The following is a 21,817-nucleotide window of genomic DNA, read 5'->3' on the forward strand; positions in this document are numbered from 1 at the left end:
TCTTATACTGGTGAGACCGGAGGTGTTGAGCAAAAAAAAAAAAAAAAAAAAAAGTGACGTGATTTCAAATCGTAAGTAATTCTTATGAACACAATAAAAGCTAATGATGTGAAATAAGAAACCTTAAAGCATATTTTTTGGAAACCGCTACACTGAGATTGGAAGCTAGCGAATATTATCCTGTTGTATTAAAAATGTGGGCAAGCCAATCCTAATAACTACACGCCAGTAAATGTAACATTTCTCATAGTTAGATTATTAAAGACAAACTCAGCAACATGTCGGGGTTTTAGATGAGAAAATTGCATTTCACTAATATGCAAATATACTGTGAGGAGTCAACAAAAGTGTTTGATTGAAATCATGCATATGATATTGTTTATCTTCATTTTTGAAAAGCTTTTAATAAGTTACCACAGGAGAAGCTTGTTATCTATGGAGGAATATTTCAGACAAAATTAAATAAATAAATAAATAAATAAATGCGCAAATAAATAAAAGTACTGTGAAATGTGAACGTAAATAAATAAATGTCATGAAATGAGAGCATAAATAAATAAATGTGTCACAAAATATGTTTATTGTTGCTTATTTTTTTTAATTTTGTCTGTAACATTCCTGCAAACCGTCATGAAATACGACTTGAAATAAAACTGTCACTTTCACTCGTCAAAGTTGAGAGGGTGGGCTCTAACACGCCCTCTAGTTACTGATTGGTGAATCGATAGCACAAGACTTGATTAGAAAAATGCTTACTACCGCCGATGAAATGGATTCTGCCGAAGATATTACGTTATTTCAGAGAGAGAATTGAAGATTTATCGGAAGAAAGTACAATGTTGGCGGCTATTTTAGACTCCGATATAGATGAAACTATTTTCGAAATCCATTTCATCGGCAGTAGTAAGCATTTTTCTAATCAAGTCTTGTGCTATCGATTCACCAATCAGTATCTAGAGGGCGTGTTAGAGCCCACCCTCTCAACTTTGACGAGTGAAAGTGACAGTTTTATTTCAAGTCGTATTTCATGACGGTTTGCAGGAATGTTACAGACAAAATTAAAAAAAATAAGCAACAATAACATATTTTGTGACACATTTATTTATTTATGCTCTCATTTCATGACATATTTATTTATGTATGGTCACATTTCACAGTATTTTTATTTATTTACGCATTTATTTATTTATTTAATTTTGTCCGAAATATTCCTCCATAGTTATCAGACTAAAATAAGTGAGAGTTCAATATGTGCTGTGTTGATAGGTGGAAAATTAATGAGAAGAACTTGCTCCTAAATAATTGATGTGAAAAGCAGCGTTCCTCATTAATCAATGCATCCTGATAAAATGTATCTAACAAAAAAGTTTAAAGATTACACTAAAGTAAGTGGAATGGCAGATAACCTAGAGTCATCATAACCATTACTGTTGGACCTGTACACAAATCAGACTTGGGCAGTGTTATAATGTAGAGTCAAACACATGGCAAAAGCAGTATGATGCCTCCAAAAGGCTTCATTGGCTAAGACAGGCCTCCTTTGCTTGCATGGAAAAGGAGTCATTCCAATGGGCTTAGTCCTAGCTTCAGTGGTCTATCTTATGCTTTGCCTGCCCAAAAGTGATTTAAGCTTCAAAAATAGCTTAACACTCCCAAAAATATCACAAAAATTCAGGTAAGAAAATGGTCACAAACCCACAGTTTATAAAAAACAGCAAGCATACAATCTTTATAAATGGAAGATTTTTTTAACATAAAATAGAAAAATGCAAAGAAACATTAGATAGGGCAGAAATTATCAAAAAAGATTGGCCTAGAAGTCAATGCACATCAACCAAGTCCTAATACATAGTGCAGAAATCAGAATCCTTAAAATGGAGCGAGAGATAATGTAAAATTCAGACAGATCCGACAAAGAAATACAATACTTACTGAAACTCTGCTATAAATTAATAATCTCCAGTTCCTAAGTCTTCCCAGCAAACTGTGACATCAGAATGACCCTGCCTCCTTTGAAGGAACAGAACACAATTACAGAATTACAATTAACTAAAAAGTAACAAATAATGTAAAGATTGATGGAGTTGAATCTTTTAAGCAAATGGATATTAACGAGACATGAAAGAAATGTTCAGAATTCTGAAGTGAATTTGGACGGTGAATTCCAGCTGCAATTTTAACAGTAGTTCATCAATAAGAATGTGGCAACACAAGATGAAGACTCTTTAAGGCTTTATTATAATAAATATTAGAATGTGTTTCCACACACAGAGAACCGTAGACATTTGGAATAAGTTGCCAAATAGTGTGCTGGATGACAGAACTTTCCGGTAGTTTGTGTGTATATATTATGAAGTTATCTAAAATGTAGTTTTGTTTTTTCCACCCTTCTTTCAGCTCGTGAGTATTCATGGACACTAAAAAACAAACGTCCTGAAAAGGTTCGAGACAACCTGAAGGAACTAGAGGTATACTTTAATTACTGTTGATGCTTGAAGTTTTTTTTTTTTTAAATAGCTACTCATCTATTTCCTGTCCCACCATTCTGTAGCTTCAAAATTTGAAGACATCACTCCCCACATGCTACCCTTCTCTAATGTGGCTGGTTTCAAAACTGTTTAATCTTTGTTTGGTATGCTCATCTGATGTGATTACCATTAATACAGATGCACACATATTTTACATGGGGAAACTAAATACAAATTTTACTTGTATGTCTTTATTGTGCTGTCTTTCAGGATCTTCTTCAAAATAGCAGCAGAGTGTGGAGCAAATGGAAGAACAAGAACTTCTGTCAGGTAGTTAATGCCCATATCACTGGTCCTGTACATTGAAATACTTTTCAAAATAATGTGTTTTGAGAAAATATGGAGGAGTACAGTAAATTTAGAAACTCCTGAAATGTGTGTTGCAGAAGCTGAATTAGCTATCTCTAAGTGAGTGGATGAGTGTTTCCATTGTTGGCTCCTGGCTTGCACACATTGATGTACGAATGGGCTCAAGCATTTCACAGCCTTGCAATTGTCTATCCCTTGTTACCGGTGGGCAGTGACCTGTTGAAGAATTGTATTCACTGAGTTCCTGGTCAGAAGGAGAAAGAAAGCCCTTGAGGAGTGCAAAGAGAGATACATAGAAAGGGAGTAATCCTGAGTGACTGATCTCCCACACATACTGGTTACAGTGTGTAGTTAACATTTCTCAGATAAGGGACTCTGGCTTCTTGTAAACATACAGGGGTCGCCTCATTTTATATGGCCAAGTCCCACAGGACATTTTTCAGAGAGTATAGGATTTAGAGAAATGTACGAAAGAATTGTTTATGAATGCAGGTGCAGGCAGTTCTGGAGGTCTGGAGTGTTCCTTCACCTTCTCAAGAGCCTCAGCCAACTGAAGAACTATCCATCCATCCATCCATCCATTTTCTACCCCGCTGAATCGGAATACGGGAGTCTGCTGGAGCCAATCCCAGCCAACACAGGGCACAAGGCAGGAACCAATCCTGAGCAGGGTGCCAACCCACCGCAGGACACACACAAACACAACAAGCACACACAAGGGCCAATTTAGAATCGCCAATCCACCTAACCTGCAAACTGAAGAACTATTTTTTTCTTATTCATTTGCCTGCCTTCTTTTAGTAGTATATCTTTTTTGGGGGGAATATGTTTCTTGTATGACAAATGGGAAATGTATAAAATGGGCTACATGATATTTCTTAAATGAAGTTATAATATTTAATCTCACCTGCCAGTGTACCTTCACCCCAACTCACTTTCTTAACTCTTGGACCATTGTTATCTAGTGGGGAGCAGCTGTTTGTAACTCCATTGTGGTATTCAGTTCTGTAGCCAGGATATGCTTTGTCTTACAAGATCCAGAGACCACCAAGCTGTCTGACCATCTGGCTGGGTCTGTGTCTTCTCCCTACCTTGCAGTTAAAGGTGCAGGCATTCACATCTAATCCTGTGCTGACTGCCCTCAGCTTTAGCATTCCAGCATTTCTGTACTTCAGCTCCTGGTGCCATCTGCATCTAACCGGTTCACCATAGAAAATTTCTTGTGTTGCACATGTCATACAAACATGGACTTCCTATCCCTTCCAACACCAGTTTAAGCTCACTCACTCAAGAACATGTTTTTTTTTTCATAGCATTGGTTCTTCTATTATAAATCTCCTACTAAACCTTTCCCCTGTGATTGTTATATTGGTGTTTTATATTTAATTTATTCTGATTTTTCCATACAGTTTTTCCTGGGTTTTCTTGCCCAATTGAATTTTTGAATATAAAGATTGTATTTATTATGCTGGTGCTTGGTTTTGACACTGTGAAAGGTTTGTAATTTTCTATTTTTCCTCGTCTTGTTACTATTTTGTGTTCCAGTGCTTGCTGCCATTGTCATTGAAATAACAGAATACAAGCTCGTGTTTTTAGGTCAGGTCTCTATGTGAGACTGTGGATAGCAACCTTTGATTTTTGCAGTGTATTTTGATAAATTTGCTCTGTACTGTGGTAGTAAATATTGGCTCTCCTTTCAGCTTTCATTTTTGATACTTGTTTTTTAGCTTTGATATTTAATTTTTTTTTGTTTCAGCACAACAGTTTATAGCATGTTGATGCCTTTTAATTAAAATACCTTCTAGTTAAATAGGTAATGAAACATCAGAGGCTATATCATTTGAGGTAAATATTAGTACTTCGTCAACATATTATTGTTCAGCAGCTTCTACACAGGCATTGGCTAGCGTACACAACACAGTCTGTCATCTGTGAAGCTTTTTGTTAAATAAAGAGCCCTCATTCTTCTGCCTTCAGTAAATAAAGCTGGGTCTAGTGGTAACACTAAATGTTAAAGTATTTTAACCACAGCAGAGTCAGTGGACCATAAACTGAGTTGTTTATTCAGAAGTATCGTATAAATAGACAGCATTAAGAAATGTTCATTTTCAGGTAACTAATAGAAAAATTAAGCTTTCTGAAAAATTGTGTCTAACTTTGGTTGAGGAATGTTACAGGCATTATGTAAATAGTTACTTTTTAATTTAATACTCCTATTGTCAAGAGGCTTCTGGGAAAGAAGGGGTATGGGCAGACAAACGCATAATGCCCATATTTTAAAAGAGAAACCCACAGTGATAACTAGTTAGCCCCTCCTTGTGCTAATGTGAGAAACGTGTCATCAGGAGCCAAAAGACCAAATCTGCTTAAAAAGTGTCCTGGACATAATGACTCTGCTGGGAGTGTTCATGGGGAGGACAGATGTCTGTTAGAGCTCCCCTACACAATTAGAGGAAAGCAAAGAGCTCCGACTTGCCTATAATGGAGGGAAGGAAGTACAGGTGACCACCTAGGGTACCCTGCCTTTTAGCTGTGTATTCAATTTGGAGAATGCAGGGTTACCTGTGACCACCACTGCAAGCTTTCGAAAATGCCCCTGTGACTTTCAGAGGCCATCGAAGAAGCCTCAGGGAGATGTTTAAAGGTCACTTACTTACCAGAATCCCCTTGATCTTGGAGACGAGACGTGAACTGCAGCAAAGGCTTGTCTGACAAGAATGTATTTATTTGTTAATTTGTCTTTTTCTTTTGACTATCTCTCCTTTGTATGTTTTTATACCATAAAATGACTGATTTGAAAAGGAATTTAGACTTCGGTGTTCTTGTTGATTCATTTGCATTGTTAAATAAAAGTAGTTACCTTACCTACTATATTTTTTATGAACATCTCCTTGTTTACAGTAAAGCTGTAGTGAATGTTTTACTTAATTAAAACAGGCCTATGTTGAATTATCAATACTCAGTTTGCAGTTATTGTGAACTGATATGAAACAACCTGGCAAAGCAACTAGCATTTTATGTTTTCCTTTTATAACTAAAGTGATCAGCCCAGGTGAATTATGTGGACAGGACATGAGAAGAGACTATTGGGCTTTCCTTCATAATAAATCTGTTTTGGTTTAACAACACTTTGTTTAAGTGATAAGAGGACATTGTGTAGATGGAATGTTGTCTAGAGGGGAAAGGTCATTCAAAAAGTGTCATTCACTTTACTTGGCTGCTAGTCCTGCAGCTATTAGGATAGACAGCCATCTTAATCATCTTTTGGACATGGACACAAGAATAGCTCTGTCAGCAGTGGCCTGTCCATATACACCTACTGTAGTTTAGTAAATATAAATGAGCAGAAAATACAGAAAGGAAATTGAAAATATGCTCTTTTCCACCAATCATATCATTGATTATGAAAATAAAAATGATGAGAAGGATACCTGACTACCAAAGCACTAGGGAAATTCATCATTAAACGCCCTCCAGTTTTGCCAGCAAAACGTTTAGAAGTCAAGCACAACCCCATCTTGAAATGTCTTGATTAAAGGTAGGGTATTGCACTCCATTCTCAGAGAATACTGATGACGCAAGAGTTTCTGTTGATACTAAAAGTCTAGTCTCATCTTTTATCGTTTAGGAGATGAAGCCATGCAATCCATGAATGACATACTTTCCAGATTTATGGTTAAAACCAGGAGCAAAAGCAGCATCTGCCTTTTCCCATTTCCTTATGCCAGTGTCCCATTCTTTCTGTCTCTTACTGGCTCTGTTCAGGTCTGCTCAGCAGTTTTGAGACACCAATGAACATGGTTCCCTTGGCTCTCTCTCCTAACTACCTCTGCCAGTACCCACTGTGTTTTCTACGGCTTGGCACACCCTTCAGTCGCTGCCCTCAATCACCCCTGTTGCTTCTCACTCAGTGGAGTTTGAGCCATTTTCCTCCAGAACAGCACTTCTTGCATGCTCTGCAGGGCTTCTCCCGATCGCTTCCCTCTCTCACTTGCACAATGATTTCGTTTTGACCTTTTCTTCCTTTGCTTTTCACCCTTTCTGCCCAAACTCAAACCTTTATACAAGTGAGTGTAAGTTTTTCCCTAAAAGACCCAGAGAACCGGTAATGAGGGATGGCTGTCTAGATCTCTAGGCTCCATTAAGCACTCTGTAGCTGTCCGTCTTTACTTATGTACACCTACACTCGTGAATTTGTGTTGCACAGTTTTAAAAAGGAAACCTGCACCTTGCTGATATGCCACAACCTTTTTGCTCTGCAGCGTTTTAGCAAAGGTGATCTTCGCATTCAGTGCTGTACCACCTGACTCCCGGAGAGTTTTTACCGATGTGCCATTAAAGTCTCGACTCCAACTCCGCTGTCTCCTAGACCTTTGAATACAATTTCATTGTGGTAGCAACCTCATAACTATTCAGAATGTGTCAGTGATTCAGTTTTACAGACTCAAGGATGCTTATTTTGCATGATCCATGTTCATATCTAATACTTATTTGTGTATTTACTGTATCTTTAATTTGGAATGGTTAAAAATGTGTTTTGTTTAATTTTTTAATTGTTATTGCTCTCTTGAACAATTTTTGTCTGTGTGCTGTGCCATTCTACCTTGTACTATTTTGTCTCTCTGCACCAAAAATACCTAATAACAATTGCTTTTCATTGTACTGTAAATAAACTGCCAATTAACTAAGCATATGTTGACGTTCACGCTTTCTTTGTCAAAATACAAAAATAAAAATCTGTTTTTTTTTTTTTCAGAGATGTATAACATAACGTACATAAGACTTTCATATTTACAAACCTGCTTAATCCACTTCAGCAGGTTTGTAAATATGAAAGTCTTATGTATGTTATGTTATACATCTCTGAAAAAAAACAAAAAAAACAAAAACAAACCTGCTTAATCCACATCACTTCCCATGGGCTCACCACCTATGGGAGGGGCCAAGGAGGTTGGGTGCAGTGTGAGTTGGGTGGTGGCCGAAGGCAGGACCTTGGCGGTCTGATCCTCGGCTACAGAAACTGGCTCTTGGGACGTGGAATGTCACCTCTCTGAAGGGGAAGGAGCCTGAGCTAGTGCCGAGGTCGAGAGGTTCCGGCTAGATATAGTCGGACTCACCTCGACGCACAGCTTGGACTCTGGAACCAATCTCCTTGAGAGGGGCTGGACTCTCTACCACTCTGGAGTTGCCCCCGGTGAGAGGGCCGAGCAGGTGTGGGCATACTTATTGCCCCCACTGGAGCCTGTGCATTGGGGTTTACCCGGTGGACGAGAGGGTGGCCTCCCTCCGCCGGGGTGGGGAAGGGTCCTGACTGTTGTTTGTGCGTATGCCCGAACAGCAGTTTGGAGTATCCACCCTTTTTGGAGTCCCTGGAGGGGTTGCTAGAGGGCATACCTTCTGGGGATTCCCTCGTTTTGCTGGGAGACTTCAATGCTCCGTGGGCAATGACAGTGAGACCTGGAAGGGCGTGATTGGGAGGAATGGCCCCCCGATCTGAACCCGAGCGGTGTTTTGTTATTGGACTTCTGTGCTCGTCACGGATTGTCCATAACGAACACCATGTTCAAGCATAAGGGTGTTCATATGTGCACTTGGCACCAGGACACCCTAGGCCTCAGGTCGATGATCGACTTTGTGGTGTGTCCGGACTTGCGGCCATATGTCTTGGACACTCGGGTGAAGAGAGGGGCGGAGCTGTCAACTGATCACCACCTGGTGGTGAGTTGGCTTCGATGGTGGGGGAAGATGCCGGTCAGACCTGGTAGGCCCAAACGTGTTGTGAGGGTCTGCTGGGAACGGCTGGCAGAGTCCCCTGTCAGAAGTAGCTTCAACTCCCACCTCCGCAGAACTTCAACCACGCCCCGAGGGAGGTGGGGACATTGAGTCCAATGGGCCATGTTCCGTGCCTCTATTGTTGAGGCGGCTGACGGAGCTGTGGCCGCAAGGTGGTCGGTGCCTGTCGTGGCGGCAATCCCGAACCCGTTGGTGGACACCGCGTGAGGGATGCCGTCAAGCTGAAGAAGGAGTCCTATAGGACTTTTTGTCCTGTGGGTCTCTGGAGGCAGCTGATAGGTACCGCAGGCCAAGCGAACGCGCTTCGTTGTTGCTGAGGCAAAACTCGGGCATGGGAGGAGTTTGGAGGCCATGGAGAACGACTTTGGACGGCTTCGAGGAGATTCTGGTCCACCGTCCGGCGCCTCAGGAGGGGAAGCAGTGCAGTGTCAACACCGTATATGGTGGGGATGGTGCGCTGCTGACCTCACTTCGGGCGTTAGGGTCGGTGGGAGGAGTACTTCAAGACCTCCTCAATCCCACTAACATGCCTTCCAATGAGGAAGCAGAGCCTGGGGACTCTGAGGTGGGCTCTCCCATCTCTGGGACTGAAGTCACCGAGGTGGTCAAAAACTCCTTGGTGGCAGGGCCCCGGGGTGGATGAGATACCGAGTTCCTTAAGGCTCTGGATGTTGTAGGACTGTCTTGGTTGACACGCCTCTGCAACATCGCATGGACATCGGGACAGTGCCTCTGGATTGGCAGACCGGGGTGGTGGTCCCCTCTTTAAAAGGGGACCGGAGGGTGTGTTCCAACTATAGAGGGATCACACTCCTCAGCCTCCCTGGAAAAGTCTATTCGGGGTTCTGGAGAGGAGGGTCCGTCGGATAGTCAACCTCGGATTCAGGAGGAACAGTGTGGTTTTCGTCCTGGTCGCGGAACAGTGGACCAGCTCTTCACCCTTAGCAGAGTCCTGAGGGTGCATGGGAGTTTGCCCGACCGGTCTACATGTGTTTTGTGGACTTGGAAAAGGCATTCGACCGTGTCCCTCGGGAATCCTGTGGGGTGCTCCGGGAGTATGGGGTACCGGACCCCTGATAAGAGCTGTTCGGTCTCTGTACAACCGTGTCAGAGCTTGGTCCGCATTGCCGCAGTAAGTCGAGCCCGTTTCCAGTGAGAGTTGGACTCCGCCAGGGCTGCCCTTTGTCACCGATTCTGTTCATAACTTTTATGGACAGAATTTCTAGGCGCAGCCAGGGTGTTGAAGGGGTCCGGTTTGGTGGACTCAGGATTGGGTCACTGCTTTTGCAGATGATGTTGTCCTGTTTGCTTCATCAGGCCGTGATCTTCAGCTCTCTGGATCGGTTCGCAGCTGAGTGTGAAGCGGCTGGGATGAGAATCAGCACCTCCAAATCTGAGAGCATGGTCCTCAGCCGCAAAAGGGTGGAGTGCCCTCTCAGGGTTGGGGAGAGATCCTGACCCAAGTGGAGGAGTTCAAGTATCTCGGGGTCTTGTTCACGAGTGAGGGAAGAATGGAGCGTGAGATCGACAGGCGGATCGGTGCGGCATCCGCAGTGATGCGGGCTCTGCATCGGTCTGTCGTGGTGAAAAAGGAGCTGAGCCGTAAGGCAAAGCTCTCAATTTACCAGTCGATCTACGCTCCTACCCTCACCTATGGTCATGAGCTATGGGTAGTGACCAAAGAACGAGATCGCTAATACAAGCGGCTGAAATGAGTTTCCTCCGCAGGGTGTCTGGGCTTTCCCTTAAAGATAGGGTGAGAAGCTCAGTCATCCGGGAGGGGCTCAGAGTAGAGCCGCTGTTCCTCCGCATTGAGAGGAGTCAGATGAGGTGGCTCGGCATCTGATCAGGATGCCTGCTGGACGCCTCCCTGGTGAGGTGTTCCGGCACGCCCAACCGGGAGGAGGCCCGGGGAAGACCCAGGACACGCTGGAGGGACTATGTCTCCGGCTGGCCTGGGAACGCCTTTGGGATTCTCCGGAAGAGCTGGAAGAAGTGGCCGGGGAGAGGGAAGTCTGGGCCTCTCTGCTTAAGCTGCTGCCCCCGCGACCCGACCTCGGATAAGTGGAAGAGGATGGATGGATGGATGGATTAATCCACTTCAGGGTCATGAAGGGCTAGAGCCTATCCTGGCAGTACAGTGTGAAACAGCTATGGACCATCCACTACAGGCTCCGGTTCCACACACAGCTCCGCTCACATTCATATAGGGCAAACTTTGAACTACTAATTAAACTTACTGCACGTCTTTGGTTGATAAAGTAGGAAAACCAAAGCACCAGGAGAAAAAGGATATAACAAACAGTGTGTTTAATTATATAATACTTGCTAATACACATTTTATATTTATTTGATTTTTTTGAGCTGTTCTGAGGAGACCTGAAAGTAAAAATATCATTGTACAAAGGGCCCATGACAGTAAACGTGACTTGACACGCCATGCAACATCTGTGCATGAAGTTCAAACCATGAGGTTCAAACGCAGGGTCCCGGATGCATGAGGCCATGTCTTAGTGCTGTCCTCCAGCTACTGTATATGTAGTGATTGTTAATGTCACTTCATGCATCGTAAGATGTAGAAAACCAAAGCAGGTTAACAAAAAATAAAAGCATGAAAAGTGCCATTTGTTTTCCCTTTCTCAGATGATCTAGAACAGAAAACTGCCTTGAACATTCATTTATTTTAATAGTTTAATTATGGAAATGTTCATTTGCTACAGTTATTTTTTCCTTGGTGATGCATGCTCTCTCTCTCTCTCTTTATTTCCACAACCTGATGTGTTTTTGAAATTGTTGCTTTTTTGTCTTTCAGCTCTTCCTCGGTTCAGGTGTGCTAGTTTCTCTGAGCCTTTCAGGGCCTCAGCTGGGGAAGGTGACGATCGACAGGACTCTGGTGGGGAAGCTCATCACGGACACCATCAGTGATGGTAATTACACATATGTGCTAATGGTATTTCTGTTTTAATGCTAAGGCCCAAAATATACTCTGCCAACAGGTGGACTAATTACAGACACCAGGGATTCACCCAAGCACCAAGTAATTGCTTGTAATGCCCTAGTTGCAACCCTTGAGACTCTACTTAGAGTTTTAGAGAGGTTTTTTTCCCTTTTAGTTCCTGTACAATCTTTTTATAAATATACACACTGGGAGAAGAAGTCTTTGTAAGAGGTTCTATCACATGTGCCTTGGTCTTAGACTACAGAAAGCACTTGAAGTGTACAAATGATGTCTGCTTTGAAGTCAAACAACATCCTAAGTATGTCAGCTAGAGTGTCTAAGAAGTTGTTGAGCAAGATTTTCATGCAAGCTGCAGTGCTCCTATAATGATTTCTGACTTAAAATGCTCTTACTTAAATTAGATCCTGAATTGAAATGATTGGTAATATAAAGTTGTATTTCATTCTGAAGAAGCAATTCATATTTGGTGTCTTTTTTGACTTTTATCTTTTCTGTAAATTATTTTTATTTTGTCATTGCTGATAGCTAAGCATGTCCAGCAGCTTTTAACAAGTACTATTCTTATAGATTTCTAAAACATATTCAAGTGGGTTTTAATTTAGTTTAATTACAGGTTGCAGCACTTAATTAATACATGAATCTTTATTTTACACAGCATCTATCTTTGGGAGCACTTTTCCAAAGTGTTTTTCAAAGCAGTTAACAATCAAAGTACTCAAAGAGTGAAATCTTGTGATGAATGTACACATGAAGGAGGTGACACAAGCATAGAGTAAGTCCAGAGTGGATAAGTCCAGAGAAGTAAAGGGGGAGCACTTCTGGTTACACAGGTTTAGAAAGAATATTAAAATTTTTGCATGGCACTAAAGAAAATAGTAAAGAGACTACACTGGAATTTTAAAGCAGAAGAACCTCCATGAACAGGCATGATAGGAAGACATGCAGAGTGGGCAACCTAAAACTGAAAAATGCAGCAGTCGTTTGGATCAGTGGTATGACCGGCTTTGCAGGAGCTCTGATTGTGCAGCAAAGACAGTACAATCGGGTCACTTGAAGGGTTTTGGTATATGAAAAATCTCTAATAGTCCCTGCATTCTGAAGCTATCAATTTTGTAGACCTACTTTTTTGTAGACAGCCACCAAATCAGAACAATTGAAAGGGTAAACAGCAGTTTGTTGTGCCAGTTAGAAAGTCTTCTGAAAAGCACACAGACTGTAGTTTGTTCTATTTTTAATGGATTAAGTTAATAATGTTAGTGCATATTGCAATTTTGGAAACTAAAGTGACATTTTCAATCTTTTTCAATCATGGAGTATTCAGACTAGAGTGGGTGTCAGAGTTGGTTAATGATGCACTAAACAAACAAACAAAGCACTTGATGGGAATTTCATGTCTTTTTCATTTTTTATTACCCCTTGTCATCGATCAAGGGAACACACATGTCCGCCAAAGAAATGTTGGAGCACTAGCCAGTTCACCCCATTTAATAAATACAGTGCATCCGGAAAGTATTCACAGTGCATCACTTTTTCCACATTTTGTTATGTTTCAGCCTTATTCCAAAATGGATTAAATTCATTTTTTTCCTCAGAATTCTACACACAACACCCCATAATGACAACGTGAAAAAAATTTACTTGAGGTTTTTGCAAATTTATTAAAAATAAAAAAACTGAGAAATCACATGTACATAAGTATTCACAGCCTTTGCTCAATACTTTGTCGATGCACCTTTGGCAGCAATTACAGCCTCAAGTCTTTTTGAACATGATGCCACAAGCTTGGCACACCTATCCTTGGCCAGTTTCGCCCATTCCTCTTTGCAGCACCTCTCAAGCTCCATCAGGTTGGATGGGAAGCGTCGGTGCACAGCCATTTTAAGATCTCTCCAGAGATGTTCAATCAGATTCAAGTCTGGGCCCTGGCTGGGCCACTCAAGGACATTCACAGGGTCGTTGTCCTGTTGAAAGATGAATGTCGCCCCAGTCTGAGGTCAAGAGCGTTCTGGAGCAGGTTTTCATCCAGGATGTCTCTGTACATTGCTGAAGTCATCTTTCCCTTTATCCTGACTAGTCTTCCAGTTCCCGCCGCTGAAAAACATCCCCACAGCATGATGCTGCCACCACCATGCTTCACTGTAAGGGATGGTATTGGCCTGGTGATGAGTGGTGCTTGGTTTCCTCCAAACATGATGCCTGGCATTCACACCAAAGAGTTCAACCTTTGTCTCATCAGACCAGAGAATTTTGTTTCTCATGGTCTGAGAGTCCTTCAGGTGCCTTTTGGCAAACTCCAGGCGGGCTGCCATGTGCCTTTTACTAAGGAGTGGCTTCCGTCTGGCCACTCTACCATACAGGCCTGATTGGTGGATTGTTGCAGAGATGGTTGTCCTTCTGGAAGGTTCTCCTCTCTCCACAGAGGACCTCTGGAGCTCTGACAGAGTGACCATCGGGTTCTTGGTCACCTCCCTGACTAAGGCCCTTCTCCCCCGATCGCTCAGTTTAGATGGCTGGCCAGCTCTAGGAAGAGTCCTGGTGGTTTCGAACTTCTTCCACTTATGGATGATGGAGGCCACTGTGCTCATGGGGACCTTCAAAGCAGCAGAAACTTTTCTGTAACCTCCCCCAGATTTGTGCCTCAAGACAATCCTGTCTCAGAGGTCTACAGACAATTCCTTTGACTTCATGCTTGGTTTGTGCTCTGACCTGAACTGTCAACTGTGGGACCTTATATAGACAGGTGTGTGCCTTTCCAAATCATGTCCAATCAACTGACTTTACCACAGGTGGACTCCAATTAAGCTGTAGAAACATCTCAGTGATGATCGGGGGAAATAGGATGCACCTGAGCTCATTTTGGAGCTTCATGGTAAAGGCTGTGAATACTTATGTACATGTGCTTTCTCATTTTTTTGTTTTTAATAAATTTGCAAAAACCTCAAGTAAACTTTTTTCACGCTGTTATTATGGGGTGTTGTGTGTAGAATTCTGAGGAAAAAAATGAATTTAATCCATTTTGGAATAAGGCTGTAACATAACAAAATGTGGAAAAAGTGATGCGCTGTGAATACTTTCCGGATGCACTGTAATAAGTCCTATAAAGTAAACAGGTGCTTAATGGCACAAAACAACAGAAACAAGTGGCAGTATCTCCTGGTGGGGTTTGGGGTTTGAAGCAAGGCTCTGTAGAGCACTCACAATCGTCAGGTTGGAGCTCCACCCGGCGGTCTGCTTTTTCTGGAATGAGACAATCCCAGCCGAAAGTTTCTCGGTTTAATAGTCGCTGCACCGGAAGGGACAGTAATCAGTGGCCCTCACTGTGTGACTTCTCTGCTCTTCTTGTTATTTTTTCAGAGTAATACATTTTATTTTAGTCACACCTAGTGCTCCTGTAAAATGGAAATTATTTTACTGCACTTTAAGCTGCATTGGAAAAAAATAAATGATAAAAGAGTAAATGAATTAAACATTAAGGCCATGTGGAGTTCAGGCTAAATGATATATCACATTAAATGACTTTCCCAGCAATTGTAAGTCATTCCCTCAATTACATAATCTTACCAAGTTGGAGGAAGTTGGTTGTGCACTCCTAAAAAGCCGGTCATATAATGTAACTTGCTCAGTGACTCACTCCAACTAGTCTTCAGCTCACTCTGATAAAATCATAAAGGTTTGATTTTAATCGTTAGTCATAGGGATGGGCTTTGTGTTCAAAAGAGCTAACAACCAATGATAGCTCATCAGAAAGTTCAATTCTTATAATGAAGCATTGAGGAGTAAGGAATGTGGGAGTTCATCTTTCTGATGTCTCATTGTTTTCTGTAGACTTGCAAAAGTGACAAAAAAAAGGTCTAAGATTGCAGGTGAATTCACTCTACCTCATGGGCTGTCAGAGAAAAGGCCAAGCAAGACTGCTGGAAGGTCAACAGGCAATCACTAAATATGACATGACCAGTCATTTAAATTGAAATGATCAGGTGACGAGATCGGCAACAGTGATCTGTAAGTCTGACATACCCTGTGACTAGAAGTCTCATAATTTACCATTGGACAACGATGATACCCTTTGATATATGTGTCAGGGAAGAGCACAAAGGTAGCAGAACTTGGAGATAAGACTAATAAAAATTAAGGTGCTTAAAAAATAGTCAGGGAGAGCCAGAGAAGGACAGCATTTTAATAAACATTGTTATGAGGGCCAGACATTTTTTTTCCACAGAGTTCAGAGCCAATAAGCATGTATGTCTGCCTTTTTAGCATATACCTGTAGCCAGTTTTTTTGTTAATGCTACTAAAATGTCCATTTCCTGTGTACTGCCATGATGAAGACTATATATATATTTTGTGTTTCCCACACCAGGATGGGTCATTTATACCATCAGATTCACACTTAATAGCTTTTATAGTCTAAAGTATTTGGTTGTAGTTAGTGCAGCACTAATTCTCATTATAATGTCATAGCTAGAAAGAAAGCCTGCAAATAGGTTAAACTTCAAGGTTAGACATGGTCTCTACCTTTGTTCTCTTAAAAGCCCTTTTTGTGAATGTGAGACGGAGAGGACATTCTTTTTTGTGCCGAATGCTTTTCCAAAAGCATAGATTCTTGTTTATTATAGTGGTAGAGAGAGGGTGACATGTTGAATGGAGGTAGGAGATTTCACTGTACTCAATACAGAGAAAAAAAGTCTACTACAGCTACTGTAAATAACTCCTACAAATTCCTTTATTTCTTTTAGTTACTTTGCATTTTTACTCATATACTTGTGATCTTTTATTCCTTCACCTGTGTAGAGGACTTCTCACTGGGTCCTCATACTAACTAGGAACTTCTAAGCTGCCTATTGCTACTATACAGTTGGTCCTTCACTACTCATTAATGTTTCCTCAGTGATTTTATTGCACTTTTCATGTGTATGTTTGTTTCTTTAGCTGTCTTTTTTATTATTAGGATTACAATTTTGAAGCATAATTTTAGTTTGGATTGGTTTTTGACAAAGTTTTTATTTTTACAATCTTGTTTTTCATTGTTTATGCATTGCCTTTTGGATGTGCCACATGATTGCAGTTGTCGTATTTCTGTTAGCAAGGGTGAGACAATGTTAAATATGGCGCTGTCCTTAGCAGTATCTCTCAGTGGATAAAAGCTTAGTCCTAAAGATCTTTAGAGTTGTTAGTTTGAAATACAAGTAGGCCCTAGCACTAAGTTTGGTTTCGATTTTGCTTTTGGTTTTGACTTTTGCTTCTTGTCTTGCCCTTTTGTTCTTTGTTGCCAGTTTCTATTGATTTCCCAGTTCTGCCATTTTGCTTGTCCTAGCTTCGTTATTGCTGATTTTGCATTTTCCAGTTTCTTTGACTGCTCACAAAAATCTGCAGCACACTGTACCTTAACAAATAATTGTTTCATCGGCAGCTAACAGTCAGTACAGAACCTAAATGTTCTCTCTGTGTTGAAATAAGTTTCCACCGGGCACTCCAGCTTCCTTGCACATCCCATTTCCTTGTACGTCAAATGAATTGGTGACTAATGTGAGTGTGTACTGTAGTATACATGAATATTCCTTGTAATTGTTCTAAACTTTTTCCTTTTAGCCCTATGATTTAAAAAGCTGCTCTCAGATCAATCGATTCATAATATGAAATATTTTTCTCTATGACTGCATATGTTACGAAGAATTTGGTCTGTATCATACTTTTTCAGGTGGGATAATGGGCTATGCAGAGGAGTAAAACAATTAAACCAATGTTTGCTGCTGCTTTTATTTGTTTAGTGTTCATGGTAATTAAATATGTAGTATTCAGTTGTGAAAACGTCATTGCTCCTCCCTTGTGGATGAAACCCAATTAAAAGTTAATTATGGACAGTGGTTGAATAGTTGAATAGACCCTGATTTAGATCAGTCTTGTCCCTTACAACTATAGTTAAGGTGTTGGCCTAACATACCACAAAAAAGGCTCTTTTCTGAAAGATTCAAGAAAACAGTTATTAATGCCTATCAACCTGGAAAGGATTAGCATACACTGGGCTGCGTTGTTCAAATAGAGAAAATTTGACAGTTGTCTGTTTTCTCAGGTGTAACTGTGTTGCCAAGCAGGGAAATATTTTTAAAGTCACAAAGGACAAGCTAAGATCCCTGTTTGTGACTCCAGGATCACGAAGACACAGAGTAAAAATGGGACTTATGGCAGAGAAGCAAAGCAAAAACCATTGTTCTCCTAAAAGATCATGAATGTTTACTAGTTTTCCAAAATGCACTTTGATGATCCACAGGCGTTGTGGAACTATACAATATGAACATGTAAGTCAATAGTGGAAATTGTAGCTTATTAATAAAAAGAAAATACTCTCCAATGTAATAAACAGAAAGAAACACAGATAAAGTGTAGGGGCACCATGGTGATCCCATACAATTGTCAATCTGTAAATTAAATACAAAATCAAAATAAAAGTGTCATTAAGATTTGAGATGTTCTTCATCTGCCCAAGATGGCATCAGAGCCAGTTTTCAGCTGGTCAGGAACCAGAAGTGATGTCAATCACTGCTTCTGCAGTGGAAGGAAGAGAAAAGGCATTAGGCAACAGTGCCAACCACTGGTTAGGAATGTAATTACATTCATATCAGCCTTTACATTATCTCCTAAGTGCATGTGTGTGACACCAGTAAGAAGTGATAAACATTTTTAGGATTCTTTACTATATCAAGACTTGATCAATGGTGAAATATTAGAGGAGTTTAAATTTTAAATTACTAAGAATTAACAAGGAGCAATCGAAGGGTAATTTGTAGGATGAGAGACCTGCAGAGTTAAACGGCAGACTAAATTCAGTATGCTGAAACCTGTGGCTTGAGAGATGAGGCAAACAATCTTTATAAATAATTTTTATATGCCATTTTGCCTCATCTTTGCCTTTTTGTGCTCTTTTTTATATACTGTATAAACAAAAAAGAAGCACAAAAAGGCAAAGATGAAGCAAAAATGGCAGCCCAACGCTGTCAAGTCTAATTCCAGTTCTCAGAATCTGAAGACAAAGCAATAAAATCTATGATAACCACAAACTCAATACATTTCTTTAAAAGAAACTTTAGTCCAAAATACTCCTACACAGTTAATGAACTACTACTGGGCCATCTCTACTGCCTGAATATAAATTTGTAAAGCAGTCCCAGCAGCAGCGATGTCAGTGTGGTTTCGCTTCTTGGATTACCACCCAAAAAACATAAAGAACATAGGAAAATGCATAATACATAAAAACTAAATAATAAACAGACAGTAACAATATTAACCATATTTACATAATAACAAAAAAAGATCTAGAATTTTGGACTGCCTTAGTTATTTGTATTTTTTGTCTTTTTTAACCTTTTTGACCTTTGCTTTTTTCAATTTGTATGCTATTTTTTATATTTTGTCTTTTTCTGACTATTTTGTATATACTCTAAACTTTTATTTTTTTCCCCTCTGTCTTGTTTTTTAATCTATATTTTCTGTCTTTTTGCCTCTCTGTTGAGTGCTTTCCATTTTTCATTACTTTGTATTAGTTTATTGATTCACCTACACTTACTTTGCTTGTATTTAATTATTATCCATTTTTGCATTTTGTTTTGAATTAACGGTATCTATTTTTTTTATTTAACTTTGTTCGATAACAAAAATATTTAATTATGTTTTTAAAGTGGCCATTGTTTTTCTCCATCCCTTTCCTTTTCACATTTTGTGGCTCTAATCATAACAATGGAAACTGTCCAAAACAATCATCCAAGTTATGTCAAAATTGTTAAAGGGAAAAGTAGTATTTTGATTCAGACTTAAATGTCACTGAGATGTTACGGACGGACCTAAAATGAGCAGATATTGCTTTGAAAATCTACAAATATCGCTGCGATGAAGCATTTCTGACAAAATGAGAGACTACTTAACTACAGGAAATGCATGGTAGCAGTCATCCAGTAATCAAGTTCTGTGAGGGTAATTACTTTTGCACACTGAATGGTGATTTCTTCATTGATTTTTTAATTTCATTTCAAGATTTTTGTTTTATATGCTTAGTTAGTGTCTCTTTTTTGTTAGGCTTGGGTTGAAGATTTGTATAAAATATCTAGTAATGCAGAAAAACAGATACTTTCCTTGTCACCATATATACACATTCCAAGCAGTAACTCAGTATAATGTTTAAGTTTAGCACATAATGCTGGAGTGAACACCCACAAGTCCAGATTTAACAGATGTGAGATGTGGAAAACTTTGCCTATCCTGAAAACAAATCTGACATCAACCACCTACTGACCTACTTACCCTCTGTGTGGGGTTTTCATGGTCCCCCTGTGTCTGTGTAGGCTCCTCTCCCGGTACTCCAGTTTTACTCTCACATTCCACAGACACGCATATTAGGTAGGTTGGCTGCTGTAAATTGATCCAGAGTGTGTGAGGTAGTGTGTGTGTGTGAGCATGTAGCGTCTCACAGTCCTGCATAAGCAGATTAGCAAATAGATAGAAGAGGTTATTACAAATAAGAATTGTTACCATCAGTAGCAACCACCATTGCAGTGTTTATTGACATAACAAGGAAAGAAAGTAGAACCACATTTTAAAGTTTGCCATGCTATGAATGGTGGTCGCAATAAGACTTATTCAGGTCCTTTGTCTTTATCTCATTCTATTTGGTTTCACATTTTGAAATCGTTTATTTGGACATCCTACATTTGTGCACACACAGAGGTCTTCCTTATGTGTTAACAGAGGACTAATCTTGTGTGCATGTTTTGCTCTTAACTGTTTGGACTCTCACTTACTCTTTCTCAATCAGATTCTTTACTTCATTTAGCCAGGTCATACCCTGATCACATACAACTAAAAAGCAACACTGCAGAGGTAAAGGTCAGTTACAACTGGAAATTCTGAAGTATTTAATGCACTGATTGCAGCATACCGACATTTAAAAAAAGAGAGTGAGAGAGAGCGAGACCCGGTCAAAGGCCCCAGTTTCACCCGGCAGGCAAGGCTAAGGACAGACTGCTAGAAGGCCAGTATACCAAAGAGCAGACAGTGCCCAAGGGCTGGAATCTCACTGGGCAGATAACTCCAGTTCAACAGGTGCAATTTCTTTTTTGTCTGTGCAAATACAGCAGGTCATGTTTAAATACACGTATTCGTTCAGCTCTTAGTGCAAAGTAGAAGAAAAATCTCCTTGTGTGACAAATCAGTTCTTTTTTATCAGAACAAGTCATAAGTAGGATTTTTAATTACTTCTATTGAGTATAAGAAGATTCCAAATATGAAGAGGTTGACATGAGAACAGGTCTTTCATGTCCCAGTCTGTCATCTCACATTGCCAAAACTTTATCAAGCAGAGAGTCACTTTTAACTGCATTACTGTATGGAGAAATATTTCAGACAAATAAAATAAATAAATAAAAGTACTGTGAAATGTGAGTATAAATAAATGCTGTAAATGTGTCAAAAATGTTTTTTGTTGCTTATGTATTAATTTGTTTTATTTTGTCTATAATATTCCTCCAAATACATCATGAAATATGTCTTGAAATAAAACTGTCACTTTCACTCGTCAAAGTTGAGAGGGTGGGCTCTAGCCTGTACTGTGTTTTGATTGGTGAGTTGTCTTCTGTAGGTTGCTCATGCTTAATTCAATACGTCTGTGCAGGAGGTGAAGGTAAATGAGATAGCATAAGAATGAATTAGAAAAATGCTTACTACTATCAATGAAATTGATTCTGCTAAAGGTATCACATATTTCACAGAGAAAACTGAAGACTTTTTACTGAGGTAAAAATTGAGGAAGAGGATCTAGGCCTTGACATAGCCTGTACCCTAGCAGAGATCCAGCTACTAAGGCCATGTCCACACTACTACATTTTAAATGAAAGCAATCTCTGTTAATACTAGTGTTTTCACATCTTTTACAAAAGTATCACTGTCCACACTAATACTAGCGAAAACGCATGATATGGATGTTTACTTGCACTGGGCATGTGCGTATCTGGCAGAAAGGAACAGTGAGGTGAAAAATTCAGAGCCCAGTGAAAATCAGAATCGCTTGTGTTTTATTGACTTTCAAAAGTATTAGTGTACGCAAGTCTCTGGAAGCAAGATCCAGGCATAGAAAAAGACAGAAATTATTAAAGAAGCCACAGTGAATTGCCCCTGCTTCAAGTTAATGAGCTGATTACAATGAAAGTAATGGTCTTCAGAACTGGTAGTGGTCAACTTGTTA

The 21,817-nt window shown here is 40.1% G+C and overlaps 1 protein-coding gene across 3 annotated transcripts in view; it reads left to right on the forward strand.

Annotated features, from left to right (window-relative positions):
• LOC120516726 (WD repeat containing planar cell polarity effector) overlaps positions 1–21,817 on the forward strand; it is a 456,415-nt gene that overhangs the window by 290,026 nt on the left and 144,572 nt on the right. For all 3 annotated transcript variants that reach the window (XM_039738613.1, XM_039738612.1, XM_039738614.1), the window contains exons 6-8: positions 2,398–2,468; positions 2,739–2,798; positions 11,443–11,557. In XM_039738613.1, coding sequence (XP_039594547.1) covers positions 2,398–2,468; positions 2,739–2,798; positions 11,443–11,557 — 246 coding nt within the window. The remainder of the gene's footprint in view (positions 1–2,397; positions 2,469–2,738; positions 2,799–11,442; positions 11,558–21,817) is intronic.

This window comes from Polypterus senegalus, chromosome 16, assembly GCF_016835505.1.
Source record: "Polypterus senegalus isolate Bchr_013 chromosome 16, ASM1683550v1, whole genome shotgun sequence".
NCBI classification, from domain to species: Eukaryota; Metazoa; Chordata; class Cladistia; order Polypteriformes; family Polypteridae; genus Polypterus; species Polypterus senegalus.